This window comes from Phacochoerus africanus, chromosome 3 (genome assembly GCF_016906955.1).
Source record: "Phacochoerus africanus isolate WHEZ1 chromosome 3, ROS_Pafr_v1, whole genome shotgun sequence".
In the NCBI taxonomy this organism is placed as follows: domain Eukaryota; kingdom Metazoa; phylum Chordata; class Mammalia; order Artiodactyla; family Suidae; genus Phacochoerus; species Phacochoerus africanus.
Window position 1 is genome coordinate 194,289,212 of NC_062546.1, and position 15,971 is coordinate 194,305,182.

Here is a 15,971-nt window from a genome sequence, read left to right on the forward strand (position 1 = left end):
CTGAGCGAGGCCAGGGATCGAACCCACAACCTCATGGTTCCTAGTCGGATTCGTTAACCACTGCGCCACGACGGGAACTCCCTAATCATTGTTTATGTGGATTTTCGACATAAATCAATCAGTTGATGAACATTTCGTTTACTACATGCACTTTTACATGTACTTTACTACATAAGTCAATGAAATTATGGACATTTATGGACGTATTACACACATTTCATTTTACATTTCCAATTATTTCCTTAGGATAAATCGTTAGGAGGAAGACGGCAGAATCAAAAACTTGCAATCTTAGGTCTGTCTCTCTCTCTCTCTCCAGGAACACTGCTAGAATTTCCAGTGGCATCAACACACTGTAATTAAAATACCCATCTCTTATGCTTTTGCCAATAATGGGTATTGCTGTCCTTTTACACTTTTACCTTATTTTAATTTCCGTTTTGCTTATTACCATGAGGCTGAACATTTATGACTTTAAATTAGTATTTAGGAGTTCCCATCATGGCTCTGTGGTTAACAAACCAACTAGTATCCCTGAGGACGCGGATTCAATCCCTGGCCTTGCACAGTGGGTTAAAGATCCAGCGTTGCTGGGAGCTGTGGCGTAGGTTGCAGCAACAGCTCTGATTCGACACCTAGCCTGGAAACTTCCAAAAAAAAAAGAAAGAAAGGAAATTAGTATTTGGGCTTTTCTTTTTTTTTTTTTTGGCTTTTTAGGGTGGCACCCTCGGCATATGGAAGTTCCCAGGCTAGGGGTCAAATGGGAGCTGCAGCTGCTGGCCTATGCCACAGCCACAGCAATTCAGATCTGAAGCTGTGTCTGTGACCTACACCACAGCTCATGGTAACGCCAGATCCTTAACCCACTGGGCAAGGCCAGGGATTGAACCCATGTCCTTATGGATAATAGTTGGGTTCATTATTGCTGAGCCATGATGGGAGCTCCTGGGTTTTTTTTTTTTTTCCTTTCTTTTGTTTTTTCAATTTTTTGATTATAGTTGATTTACAATGCTCTGTCAATTTCTGCTGTACAGTAAAGTGACCCAGTCACATGCATATATATATATATATATACACACACACACACACATATACTCTTTTTCTCACATTATCCTCCATCATGTTCCATCACAAGTGATTAAATATAGTTCCCTGTGCTGTACAGCACAATCTTATTGCTTATCTAAATGCTATAGTGTGCATCTACTAACCCCAAACTCCCAGTCCATCCCACTCCCTCCTCCTAGGGCTTTTTTAATTAGTATATTTAGTCCATGCTTGTTTATTTCTGTCTTTCCTGTGAAATGACTAATCATATCTTTACTAATTTTCTACTGAAATATTTAAGGAGTTTTTACAAATCAATGGGAAAACAGGGATTATAGAAATTCTGGGTCATATATTTTAATAAAGTTTCCCATTTATAATGCAAATACTCCCCATTCAAGGAAAAACATTCATAAATTTCAAAGATTTCGTTAAGTTGAATGCCTTTAATATACAAAATATAAAATCTCATAGGTAAGAAACTCGCAGGCTGTGTTAAATGACAAAAAAGATATAATCAAAGGAAAAGACGAATAGCAATGCTGGGTAATAATTCCAAGATAACCAAGAAAATCATTGCTCAAATAAATATTTAGATGCATTCTCATAATTGGGTCCAAAAAAACCTAACTTGAAAACATACTAAGTTGAAAAATGTACTAATCCATCTTAATAAACTTATTTTTACGGCTGACAAATAGAAGAATGAATGCTGTGTTTGAACACATCCTCCCTACTTATAAGCCTGTGTAGAAAGAAAAATCTTGGTCAGTCTCTAAGGGATTCTTTGCAGCTACTGACGGGGCACTTGTAGAGTGCTGAGAGTATGCAGCTCACCTCAACCTAATCCCAGCTGGGCTACTATAAGTTAAGAGACAACCAAACACAGGAAGAGAAGTAACTGGTTTTGAATAAGTGGACTTGATTTAACCATTCAGATAAATTTGACCTTCTCTAGTTTTTGGAGGCTGTACAGTATTTCTAAATATGCGGACATTGCTCAAAACCTTTTTAGAACTATCTTTTCTTTTTTCTTTACTTTTCTGACCACACCCAAGGCATCAGGAAGTTTCCAGTCCAGGGATCCAATCTGAATCCAAGCTGCAGCGAGTCACACTACAGCTGCTGAACACCAGATCCCTCACCCACTGTACAGGGCTGGGGACTGAACCTGTGCCACCACAGAGACAATGCCGGAAACTTAACCCTCTGCACGGCAGAGGGAACTCCTGGAATTATAATTCCAATTTATCACTCAAACAAGGAAAAAGATCTCATTACATTATACCCAACAACTATGACATGCTCAATATGATTAGCTCCATGAAGATGTGGACATGAGATGCAGACCTTGGCCTCAAACACAGAATTTATAATCTGGTGGTGAAAACAGGGCAAAAATATAGATAATGATACTGTTGATCAGAATGATACTATTGACAATAACCTAAGAGCCAACAAATAGCGATTTAAAAGTTGGAGCCCTCAGGAAATCATAAAAGATGGGACATTTTAGGTGGACCTTTAAGGGCAGTTAGGGTTTCAAGAAGTAGAAGGTGATCAGAGAGTAGGATGGTTTTCCAGGTGGCAGAAATAGCATAGATACAGGTAAATAGTTAGGAAAGCATGAAACAATCTCAGAGACCCATGAATGGTCAAGAATATAAGGAATATATACATAAGTATCATACACACACGTGTGGTGAGTGAGGTGGCATAGCAGCAGGTGAGGGCCATGAACTCCAAGTTGAACTTGTACCTCATTGGTTGGTATTAGAGATCCACTGAAGACTGTGAGCTTAAGAGTAGACTGTTCCTATAAATGGGAACATGGAAGATCCAGTATCTAATATACTGCCCTTCCAGGCTATTTCAATTTCAAGTGTTTTTAAAAATTATTGTACTGCTGTATGGACTTTTGAATTTGTTTAAAAAAAAAGTAAGTTATCAATTTGTTTTTGTATTTGGGGCTTCAAATTTGGGATGTCTTTCTCACAAACTGTAAAAATAGGTTCTTTGTGGATCCAATATCTAGAATTAGAGAAAGAAAAATATTGGAAATGGGGAGGCCAGTTAAAAGGGTAACAGCCCAGATTATGGGTAGTGATTTCCCAGTGGGAGCAGAAAAGGGAGAGAAAGTGGACAGTTGGCATAGAGGTGGGAGAATTTAAGGGGCGGGGGCCTTGGGAGGCTGTGAAAGATGACTTCAGAATTTTGTAACTTGTAACTAGAAAAAAAAAAATCTTGCCATCAACTGAAAAAGGAAATTCAGAACTTATCTGGATTGGGAAGAGGGAGAAGTTTTGAAGTTCTGAAGCCCTGTTGGTATCAGAGCTCCAACAGGATGCTCAGGAAGAAACGGCCAGAACTAGTGCAACAGGATGAGACAATCCTGTTAATATATTTAGATTTAAATACCACCTTTCTCCACCAAAGATTTGAGGCAACTATGGGTGCAAAGGAGTCAGGGTGGATTGAATCATAAACAGGAATGTCTACACTAATGATGGAAGAAAAGGAAAAGCCCATCGTGAAGCTTTATCACAAAATCAAGGGAGCAGAGTTTCCAGCAAGGGAGAGAAAGTGCCTTTTTTTTTAATTTGAGAATGTACTACCAGACAGTGTCAGGTGCTTTGATGTACTACATTCTTGATTAATTTAACAGAATCAAATGATGCAGGAAGATTAAGGGTGATCAAGATTAAGGGAGGAAACTTTGGATTCGGTAATTGGATCACAATCTTCATTTGAAAGTTATTTCAACTTCCCTGGGGAAGCACAGGAATAAAAAGCAAACTGAAAGTAATTAATAAATGGAAAGATACTACATGAGCAGGAAAACTCTCACTTCTAAAGGTTTTGGTCATAGATGGCTTTTCCAGCTTGGTCTCTAAATTCCCCCAGAAGGTTAACTTGGAATGACTGATCATTCCTAAAATCAATTTATTCTTAAAGAATAAGAATAAATCATATTGGAGTTCCCGTCGTGGCTCAGTGGTTAACAAATCCGACTAGGAACCATGAGGTTGAGGGTTCGATCCCTGGCCTCGCTCAGTGGGTTAAGGATCTGGTGTTGCCGTGAGCTGTGGCGTAGGTTGCAGACGCAGCTCGGATCCTGTGTTGCTGTGGCTCTGGCGTAGGCTGGCGGCTGCAGCTCTGATTCGACCCCTAGCCTGGGAACCTCCATATGCCTCGGGAGCGGCCCAAGAAATGGCAAAAAGACAAACAAACAAAAAAGAATAAATCGTATTTATTAACGTTATTAACAAAACTAAGAATTTCGTTCTTGGGCCCACTGTGAAGAAGGGGCCCAAGAATGAAAAATTCTCGGAGGACCTCCCAAATTATTTTAAAGAATGCTAACATCTCTGGAATCTCTTTAGACTCTAGAGAAGTACATACTTACACGTCTTTGTTTGTCTGTTTGTTAAAATCGAAGCATACAAACTTTTCTGTGTTGGCTTCACTCTGTCCCAATATTGATGAGCAAGGTACTGATTCCCACCCCCACCGCGCCCCGCCCTCCACGAAAGTCAATAGTTAGGTGGTTATAGGCAGACAGTTCTTGGAAGCTAAATAAGGCTGCTAACTACTATGAAACCTAACTTATTTTCTGCGAATCTCACCTTGAAGTATCAATGAAGCCAGTAAGGGCAAGGATCATTGTTAAGGAAGACAGAGTCAGAGGGCCTGAAAAGTCGTCAAAATTGGAGTTTAGTGTTTAAGAATCTTGCAGAACTGGCGGAATACGCAGATTCTTAGGCCTCAGACCAGTCCTCATTTTGATACAAACAATCCTGAAAACTAGTTATTTAACGAGCTACTGAAGTTTTACCTTGTAAACACGAGACTATTAAAGATTCCGTACGCTCACAAATGTAAGCCTGAGAGAACACCTGCTACTCGCGGTTGGCACACTTTGCCCACAACAAAGATGTCGCCGTAGCGCCGTCGCACTGCCCCGCGCTCCTACGCGGGAACTTTACGTCCGCCCTTCCCTGCGTCACATGACCACGAACCTGTCTCAGCTACGGCGCCTGGAAGGGGCCAGTCCCGGACGTTCTCGCGTGCGTCTCTCCCCGCCCGCTGCGGGCCTCTCCGGCCTGTGGTTTGCCCCGGCGCCTCAGTGCGCTCGGCCAACGGCCTCTGAGAGCGCCCACCCGAGCGCCTTGGGAGCCGGCGGGCGGCGGCCCACGCCGGGGACCCTCCAGCGGGCCCAGGGGTGAGTTCTGACGTCCTCCCTACCCCGGGCCTGGGGTCCTAGCCGCCGCCAGGCCTAGCGCGGTGGCCTTGACCCTCTGGCCGATGGAGGGACTCGCTGTACCCCCGTCGGTTCTCGGTGTCGTCCTGGGTGGAGTCCCGACCTTGAACTTTGGTCTTTCCTCCTCCTCAGGGCGTTGCCGCCCCTTCGGTGTCTGAGAAAGGCAAGGGAGAGCAGTGCGCTCTCCTGCAAACGTTTTTGGGTGTCTCGTTTTGTCGATAAATGTAGACTTTTCCGGCTAGAAGATAGTTTGGGGGTTGGGACACCCTAAGGGCGTCCTGAGAACTTAACGCGATGTTTAGCCGGTCATCTTGACTTATTCTTCCCAGCCAAGGCCCTGGTACCTTTCAGTATGACCTTGAGCCCGACGTCTGCCGTCTTTAAAAGTAGTTTTTGGTTTTCGTTTTTCCTTCGTAGAAGATGAAGTGTTGGAGATGAAAGGCTTTGTTGGAAGCGCAGGCACCCGCGGGAGGCCCCTGGTGGGGGCCGGTGTGTAAGCATCCTTGCCCGCAGGTGTGGCTGCCTGGCGGGAGATGCTCCTAGCATTTCCTCCCAGCAGAGAAGCTGGAGGAAAGCTCAGATTCCCGTACCGCCGGTCCTCCGTCTGCAGGAGTCCCCTTTCTTTGGTGGAAGAAAAACCTCCGGCTGCCATCCCACAACCTAAGAGCCAGGGGCCTACTCCAGGGAGAGAACCCTTTCAAAGGTGGTGGCCTCTTAGTTACAGAAGATAAGAAAAGCTTTGGGTCTCCTGTTTTCAAGTACAGAACCAGTTGTTCTGTACTTGAAAAGTCACCCCACTGAGAGACTTTAATTGAGGAATCTTAAATGTTTCCCTAGATGAAAAACGTTTCTTTCCGTGTCAGTTTCATTGCTAATGCGATCCCAAAGGAGAACTCCCTAGGAACTGGACGGGGAAAGGATCAAAATGATTTAGTTGTGCTTGGTAGTCTCTTCCTATGTAATTAAATTATTTGTGGGACCCGCCCTCTTTTTGGTTTCAAGCACTTGTGAATTGGTTTTGCTATTTTTTTCCAAAAGGAAATTGTGTTGTCTATCCCTTCCTGTCTGATAGGGCTGCCTCATTTTACGATTAAAAGTTAGCTGTTCCTGTCCTCCCTTCTTGTGTTGAAACTTGTTTTCTGTGGACTGATAACCTTATTTTAAAATTTGTTGACTTGTGTTTTCTACGTTTTCAGTGACTTTTTTTTTTTTTTTCTTTTTTATGGCCACACCTGCGGCATGTGGAAGTTCCCAGGGTAGGGGTCGTATGGGTGCTGCAGCTGCGCACCTACACCAGAGCCGCAGCAACGTGGGATCTGAATCGAGTCTGTGACCTACACTGTAGCTCACCGCAACACCAGATCCTTAACTCACTCAGTGGGGCCAGGGATCGAACCCGCATCTTCATGGGTTTGTTACCGCTGAGCCACAAGGGAAACCCTGCAGTGACTTTTCTTTAAGAATTAAAATTAATCCCGGATTACTACACCATTATTTTCTAATATACCCATTTATTAACTATAGTGTCTTGAAAAGAGAACTGAAACAAGGTGAGCTGTATAAAAGCCCTGAACCAGGTCCACACGATTACGTGATCAACAACCTGACATTTTTTTAGTGTTTGGGGAATTATGTAAATCTTTGCAACCACAATCAGTTTGATCCAAGTTGTTTCTGTGACTTCCTGGACTATTTCTTCGGATCCCAGTCTTCTAATGTAGAAAATGAAAAAGTCAAGCTTGAATCATTGTGTCACCAAATTGGGACACTTTCCACAAGTGGGATGTAACTTGACTCTAGGTAGTTTACAGTTGAGAGTTTTTATATGAGTCATGTTTTTGTTACGTGTCTTTATAAATGTACACATTAAGTCCATGGTTTAAGATAGTAATACACAATTTACTTTTAAAGTATTTAAAGATTTTAAAGTTGAGTTAAAGGAAAGATTAAGTGTAATTTAGAGTACTGTACTGTTTGAATACTGAAAAAAAAAAATTTGGTAATTAAGTTACCAATGGTTGGGAACCCCTGGGCTTAAAAAAAAGTAGAGATATGAGATCATCTATGATTCTGAAAGGGGTTTTTGTCTTCTTAGTTGTATCACTGAGACTCATGTACTGGTTGCCTGGTAGATTCTAAGTGGCAAAACTAGAATTAATATTTTAGCTCCAAGTGGGAAATCTTTCTTTATTGTCAAAAGATATTACCAAAAATATCACAGTCTAATGAGGGACGAAAATTAGATTTTGATCTGTTTTACTTAAGCAGAAAAGCCAGTAATTGGGGACAATATTAAATCTTGGTAGAAAAGCTCCATTTACTTTTTAAGTAGCTTAGATTGGCTACAGGAGAATTTGGCTTTTTCCAGAAGTTTTTTCAGTGTTCACCTTTGTGATCTAAATCCGTGATGCTTTACACATTCAGAGAGGCTTGTGAGAGAAGATGTTGCTATAGAATGAAATGTTAAGACCCATGGATGTGCTAGTGGAAGGCTGAAATGTGATAAATGAGGTGTGGATAGTGGCACATTTCAGGGAGATAGTATTGTTCTAGCAATTTGCATCCCTTGTTTATTATTGTAAAATTTCAATGTATAATGTCCCAAGGCTCTACACCATTTGAGATATAACTTTTCAGTGTTATTTCTAACTGTAAGCTTTTATTGAGCTTCAGATACATACACACGAGTATAAGAAGAGTATCTCATTTAAAATGATGCACAGGGAGTTCCCATTGTGGCTCAATGATAACGAACTTGACTAGTGTCCATCCCTGGCCTCACCCAATGGGTTAAGGATCCGTCGTTGCCATGACGTGTGGTGTAGGTCACAGATGAAGCTCAGATACTGCCTTGCTGTGGCTGTGGCATAGGTCAGGGATTCACCCCTTAGCCTGGGAACTTCCCTGTGCCCTGAAAAGCAAAATAAAATAAAATACACAGAAATTGATGAGAGGTGTTTGGGGGAACTGGGGTGTTATAGGATGGGATCTGGTGGGACACTTAATTTTCTCTGTAAGTTCTTGTGTACTTAGTACCATGTGCATTTATTGCTGGTTCAAATTAAATACTGAAATTAAATGCTGAATAAAAATATAGCCAATGCATTTATTCCTCTTTAATATACATTTATATAATAACACTTAAGTATTAAGATTTTTTTAAACATATTTTTCATCAGCTACGTTTTTCTAAATTCAGATCAGAAATGATGATAGTCTTTTATTTTACTTTGCATTAACTAATGAGTGGTTCTAAGGCCCTCTCTCTGGGACTAAAATTAGTGGTAAGTTTGTTTATTTTTCCTTATTTATTTTATTGGTTTCTTAATGTAGGGTTGTTCATCTTTAGTGACTTAAATCATTTGGAGGATTCCCAGCAGTGAATTCCTAATGTTAATATTATCTAGTTTATTATCTCATTTAGCTTCTGTTTTTACTCCCCAGGGACAGAAGTGGCTCTAAATCCAGCACATGCTTATTGAAGCAAGTTAAAGGATTTACTATGAAGCATAGAAGCAGATAATGCCAAATAGCAAGCAGTAGTTGGTACACATTTGTGAGTAAAAATTTCCTCTTTGGGCTCTATTTTCTTAGTCTTTAAACTACCTGCATGCCAAATACTTAAAATTCACACATTTTGGTAAAGAATAAGAGATGCAAGTTGACAGTCATAATTAACCAGCTGTCAGGGCTTAGCACCTTAAGTTACCTCTAAGAACTCTCCAAAGCATGTCAGTGAGGTGGAGTTTACCTCTCTGACGTGGAGTGTAAGAAACAGACCAGCTGTGTCTTTTATTGACCTTGATTTATATATCTTTTTCTGAAAATTTGGTGTAGTTTGGTTTTCAAAGCTATTTCCTTTTAAAGAAACCAACACTTCTACATCAAATTTTAGGCATTCACTTCAAGTACATTTACTTCTGCCCTTTATGTTATCTTCATGATTTCTTCATTTGTACTTGGTCTAAAGAAGAAAAGGATTTTTTGAGAGTCCCCGTCATGGCTTAGTGGTTAAGGAACCCGACTAGCATCCCCAAGGACGTGGGTTCGATCCCTGGCCTCACTCAGTGGGTTAAGGATCTGGTGTTGCTGTGGCTATGGTGTAGGGCGGTAGCTACAGTTCCGATTTGACCCCTAGCCTGGGAACCTCCACATGCCACTGGTGCAGCCCTAAAAAAAAAAAAAGAAGAAGAAGAAGAAAAGGTTTTTTTTTCCCCTTTCAGAATATAATGATTAGAGGGGTTTTATTATAAAATGTTTCTTCTGATTGGACTTTACATTTGTGTATACATTTGATTAGCTTTTCATTATCCTCTTTGCAAAAATCGTAAAACAGTGACTCTGCTTAAAATAGCCTTTATATTTTTGAAACATAGAGTTACTCTTATTAGGAGGAATTTGAAAATTGGTTTTGGTTGAAATCCAGAAATAATTTAAGTTGATACTTTTATTCATAGTTTTCATGTGAAATGAACTGTTGAAATACTGATTTTTATTCTTTCTTTTTTTCAGCTGGAAAAGCAGTGTCCGTGTTGTTATGTACACCTCCAAAAAATTTCAGATCTGTAGGGGAATTGTTGTGTAAAGTAAACTGAACTACAGGGTAGCAGTGTTTTGGTAGCTATTATAGACGTGTATTTACTGTATTAAAAATGAGTAAAAGAACAAGCAATGACACACCACTAGGAAGGTCAGTGACATTTTATTCAGTTGAGCTGGTATTATAGGCTTGAGACATAGTGGCTTTAAAGCTGATTGCCATTGGCTAATCATGTTCTTTTACACTTTTATCAGCATTTTGTGTTTGGGGGCAACTTCCTTTTTACTGCATTTCCCTGGGGCATGGGTCCTTCTTTAATTTAGAAGGTTACTCAGTGCATTTATACTGTCTTTCTCCATAAAGGAATGTCATTTTTAAAAAAATACCAGTATATATGATATTAAGTACAAATTAATAATGTGAAACTTTCGATCCCCCAAAATGAATGCATACATTAAGGATATATTAATACATATTCTCTATTTGATATTTGTTTCATCTCAGTCATGAGATATACATTAAGGGAGGTTTTAATTTGTATTTTGTGAAATTTAGGGGTTGCATCTCTTTTTTTGGTAAATTTAGAATTAACATTATTTATCTTATGAATCTGGTTTTTATCATTAAAAGATTTTTTTTCATGCATGACAGCAATTTCTAATTTCTAATTTTTATAAAGTCCTAGCCGCTTCCCTTCAAATAATTGATTAGGAAATTTCCATTTGTTTCATTTTAGACATTTTTTTTTTTGTTCTAAGCAGCATGCATGTCTACTTATGCAGAGAGGAAGAGAGTGTATATATGTGCACGTTTGTGTCGTGGTTATATAATAATTTTAAGTATTTGCTCCTAAGCAGTGTCCTCAAGGTGGAGTTTCAGCTAAGTGAGAAGTCATTATATTGAGGAAAACATTTTCTTCAGCCTTGTTTTTCCTTTTCGTTCAGTCCTTACAAATAAGAAATCTCCTTTTGCTCTTCCTATAAGATACTGTCTTCTAACTTTCACTCCATGGAGAAGACTGACATTTTAACACTCAGTCACCTCTGTCGTTAAATTTTTGCTCACAGAGTGAGTGGGGCAGCGTTTCCTTCTCCCACTGCTGCAGAGATGGCGGAAATTAGTCGAATTCAGTATGAAATGGAATACACTGAAGGTATTAGTCAGCGAATGAGGGTCCCGGAGAAATTAAAGGTAGCACCACCAAATGCTGACATGGAACAAGGATTCCAAGAAGGAGTTTCAAATGCTAGTGTGATCATGCAGGTTCCAGAGAGAATTGTCGTAGCAGGTATGTCATATTTGTTTATAAAGTTACCTGATACATCTTTAGTTTATATATATTTTATGAAAACTTTATAGTTTTTCCAAATATTATGAAGAATAGCGGTTGGAAAGTGCAGCTTTATATTTTCTTCAAAAATTTTCTTCATTATAATAGTCTGAAATTTCAAACAGTATTTTTTAATAATTCAACTAATTATTGAGGTATAATTTATATACATTGTGTGTCATTTTTAAGTGTGCAGCCTGATGAGTTTTGACAGGTGTGTGTTCCTTTATAACTTCTACCACAGTCCAGATATAGAATATTTTCAATTACCCCCCCCAAAAGGTTTCTTTGTGCCCCATCTCATTCAGTTCCTACCCCTCAATTCCAGGCAACCATAATCTCCTTTCTATAACCAAAAACCAAAATTGTCTTTCCTAGAGTTCATATGAATGAAATGATAGAATATGTACTCTTGGGTCTGCCTTCTTTTTGTTTAGTGTTAGGTTTTTGAGATTCTTCCATATTGTTGCTTATATCAGTTCATTATTTCTAATATTCCACTGTGTGGACACACGACAGTTTGTTTCTACATTCACCTATTTATGGACATTTGAGTTGTTTCCTTTTTGGTGCTATTAGGAATAAAGCTGCTGTTGATTTTCTCATGTCTTTGTAAAGATGTGTTTCCATATCTTAGGAGTGGAATTGCTATATCATTAAAAGTTATGATGTTTAACTTTATGGAAAGCTGTCAAACTATTTTAGAAGTTGGTTGTCCCCTGTTATGGTCCATCAGTGACATGTAAGAGTTTGTTGCTCCACATCCCTGCCGATACTTTGTATTGTTAGCCTTTTTAATTTTAGCGAATTATTCCTAATGGGTTTATAGTGGCAAATACATTTTACTAAAACCAGTATCTTATAAAAACCTCCCTTCTTTCCTTTTTATTTTATTTTTTTACTCCCAGGAAATAATGAAGACATTCCATTTTCAAGACCAGCAGATCTTGACCTTATACAGTCAACTCCCTTTAAACCTCTGGCACTAAAAACACCACCTCGTGTGCTTACGCTAAGTGAAAGACCACTAGATTTTCTGGATTTAGAAAGACCTCCTCCAACCCCTCAAAATGAAGAAGTAAGTACTAGAGTTTCAACATCAACTGAATTTGAAATAACAGACGAGCAAAAGGTAAAGAGGAGTTAGGAGGCTATCAGTCATATCATTAGCAATGTGTGATGAAATCCCTCAGCATGGACCATTGGTCATGATAAATTCTGTTGTATAGATAACCCAAATAAGATACTTTGCTGTTGGTTTTTTTTTTTTTAGTTTAAATGTTATAGTTTAAAATGACAGTTTTGTGGAAATCATTAACGTTAATGAAATCTTAAAGGAAGAGCTTTTAATGCTTTAAGCAATATGGAAAAATTTGGGAAGTTTAGTATGGGAAAAAAAAATTAATGCTTCACTTTATTATAAAAGCAGTCTGGCAAACAGCAAAGAAAGGTCTTTTTTTTCCCCTTTGACATTACCCATTCTCCTGGCTTACTAAAAAGTTTCTACTGAAACTATTACATTGTGTAACATTAGTAGCTTTAATAGCCCTCTTGACCTAAATATGGCAGTATATGGCCTAATAAAGTGTTCGGAACAAAGTTCAGATCTTATCTTTGTTATCAGTTCAGGGCCAGTCTTGGAAAACTTTTCTTTGATCTTTATAGTTGCAGCTTTTTCATTATAATTTCTGAATTCTTGTGTTGTCAACGATGCTAGTATAACACAATGTGCAAAGATACTTTTCTATTGATAATGGAACCTGGCTTGTTCTTTCATTTTCCGTGTAGTCCTTTGCTAAGAGGGCGAATCACCCGTATAACCTAGGGGAGTGTAGTTTTCTGGGGGAATACTAGTATGGCCTTTTCTTAGGTTTGAAATTTCTGCTGAGATGACTGAGATACTTACATGGTGAAAAGTACTAAATTTGAGTGTTCACATGATAAAAAGGCACTGAGGTACTTGCAGAGTTGTATTTATTTAATGGAATTTTTGATGCTTTTTGTAAGACTGCAATGAAACATGGTTCCTTCATGGTGGTCTGAGTGAGGGGAAGACAGTTACAGCTGTGAATAATATTGTCTTGGAGTGAGGATTCTTCCAGGAAAGAAACCCTCCCTTTGACATTCTTTGTTTGTCTTCTGATTTTTATCATTTTTTATTATCTACTATTATAGGCACTTAGTGTGAATACCTACTTGATGTGAAGAACCAACTAATAACAAGCTACTACTTTCTTGAGTGATTACTCCAAGAATGAGTAATGGAAATTTTTTTAGTGAGATTTCCCTCAGTAGACCTATGTTTTAAGCCTATGTGGGGTTTACTAATTGTGATATTTAGTCAAATGTGATAAGTATTCAAAGTGTGTAGCATTGCTGTGAAAAACTGAGGCTGAGAATTAGCCTAATTTTGAAGGCTCACTTTGTTACTTAACTGATCACATAACTTTGGGCAAGTTATTTTGCAATTCCAAGGCTCTTCTCTAAAAAAAGATAAGAACAATGTCAAGTGCATAAGATTATGGTGAGAGTTAAATGTGATATGTGTAGTATGTTTAGCCCATTTTCTAATTGGTGTTAAATGCTTAGTAGGTACAAATATCATTATTCAGAAAGTTACCCTCTGGCAGAAGATGTGGAAGCAACCGAAGGTGCCCATCAGCAGATGAGTAGATAAGGGAAGATGTGACATAAACACACATATATAGACATACACAGTGGAAGACTACTCAGCCATAAAAAAGAATGAAATTTTGCCATTTGCAACGACATGGCATCATGAGGGTATTGATGTTAAGTCAAATAAATCAGAGAAAGACAAATGCTGTAAGATATCACTTATATGGGGAATCTAAAAAATACAACCAACTAGTGACTATAACAAGAAAGAAACAGACTCAGATATAGAAAACAAATTAGTAGTTATCAGTGGGGAGGAGCAAGTTAAGCATAGGGGATTAAGAGGTACAAACTAGTATGTATAAAATAAGCTGCAAGGATATATGATATGACACAAGGACTGTAGCCAATATTTTATAATTATAAATGAGTATACCCTTTAAAAATTGTGAATCACTGTATTGTACAGCTTTAGTTTATATAATAGTGTACATCAACTGTACTTCCATTAAAAAAAAAATCCTATGGCAGTAGCTAACTCCTGTTATGCAAGAGGAATTTCTGAGATTAGTACTAGCTGCCTATTAAAAGGAAAGCAAACATGATGATCTGTGCTTTAGATCAAAGGTGAGTCAGGTTGTCCTCAAGAGGCAACCAGCTAATCAACAGAGGAGGCAAGAGAAGGGGCCAGAGTTCTACTAGCTTCTAGAAAATGGATTGGACTGAAAGGGTGTTAAGGTCCTGGGGGTTGATAACACTGGTGATTCATTCAGATGCTACTCAGAATCTATCAAGTGATATCCCCTAAATCATTTATGCTGTAGTAATCATTTTACAGCATAGGCAGAGGTTTCTCAACCTCAGCATAGGACTTTTCGAACTGGGTAATTGTTGTGGTGAGGGCTGTCTTTTTTAGTGTGAAATATTTAACAGCATTCATGAGGTTTATCTACACTTACATGAAATATTCAGAGTAGGCAGATCCACAGAGACAGCAGATGAGTAGTTGCCAGGGGATTGGAGAAGAGGGTAATTGGGAGTGGCTGCTTAATCATGGGGTTTCCTTTTGGGGAGATAAAAATGTTCTGAAACTAGATAGTGGTGGTGCTGGTTGCACAACATTATGAATATACTAAATACCACTGAATTGTGTGTGTACGTTAAAATGGTTTAAAATGGTGAATTTTATGTTTATCACAATAAAAGGAAAAAAGAGATAATCTGCATACATTGCCAGATGCCCCCTGGAGGGCAAAAAATCACCCCCAGTTGAGAATCACTGGTCTGTGGCAAGAAGGGAGAATACTTGAAGGTGACTTACAAGGAAGGCTATACATTTTTGTCTAAAAGCCTGACTGATGCAAGGAATAAATTTGCAAAAAAACAAAAACAAAAACAAAACTGTACCTGAAATCTTAACTGGCTCGAAGAATCCAAGTGAACCTATAGAGAGCTTAAAACATGAAGCAGATAATCCCCCTAGCTCAGAAAGGGTTTATGAAAGCTGGAAGCAGAGAAGAAATTGAACTTTTCAATATGCCTAATCTCTACTAATATTTGGAGAGCACGTCTAGGACAAAGACCATTGTTTAGTGATTCTTACCTATAGAGAACTGATAAAGCAAATGCACAGTAAACCATCTGATCTGGGCAAGAACAGCAAAATATTCAAATCATGACAGCTCTCAGTGTTCTTAAAATAGATTAGGCAATGTGAATGAGGAGGAAGAGGCCGCAACACTGACACCGCCTTCCTCCTCTCAAAAAGTGGTCCAAGTGGGAACCAGTGAGAGAAAATCTTCCAGAGAACAAAAAGGAAATACAGTAAAGAAAAAGAGGTGGCAAAGAAGGAGACTCGACACAGCCTTGAAGCAATGTGTGATGCAGTCAAAGATTTGGACTTCATCAGTGTATCCTATCACTCAGCCATCAGTTGTCTTTGAAAAGATCAACTACAATAAATGGCCAAGAGCTTTGTAAGAAGGCCATTGAAGTGGAAAGAGAAATTGAATTATAGACGGGTAATAAGAGCTTCAAAGCAGAGGACGGAAAGCCATGCATTTTTCCAATAAATCTGAAAGAGCACCGAAACCCAAATGTACCCAAGACTTGGGAACGTTGGGAAGGAGCAGATCAGTTGGTCTGCATAAACCCTGGCCTGGTTTTGGAAGAGG

The 15,971-nt window shown here is 38.9% G+C and overlaps 1 protein-coding gene across 7 annotated transcripts in view; it reads left to right on the top strand.

Annotated features, from left to right (window-relative positions):
- Nucleotides 1–5,130: 5,130 nt before the first annotated feature.
- MFF (mitochondrial fission factor) overlaps nucleotides 5,131–15,971 on the top strand; it is a 30,734-nt gene continuing 19,893 nt past the window's right edge. For 2 of the 7 annotated variants that reach the window (XM_047773668.1, XM_047773669.1), the window contains exons 1-5: nucleotides 5,131–5,269; nucleotides 8,753–8,864; nucleotides 9,821–9,998; nucleotides 10,916–11,136; nucleotides 12,087–12,256. In XM_047773668.1, coding sequence (XP_047629624.1) covers nucleotides 9,961–9,998; nucleotides 10,916–11,136; nucleotides 12,087–12,256 — 429 coding nt within the window. In that variant the 5' untranslated portion in view covers nucleotides 5,131–5,269; nucleotides 8,753–8,864; nucleotides 9,821–9,960. Of the gene's footprint in view, nucleotides 5,270–8,752; nucleotides 8,865–9,820; nucleotides 9,999–10,915; nucleotides 11,137–12,086; nucleotides 12,257–15,971 lie in introns of those variants that run through there. The other 5 variants (XM_047773671.1, XM_047773672.1, XM_047773665.1 and 2 more) reach the window with 3 other exon arrangements.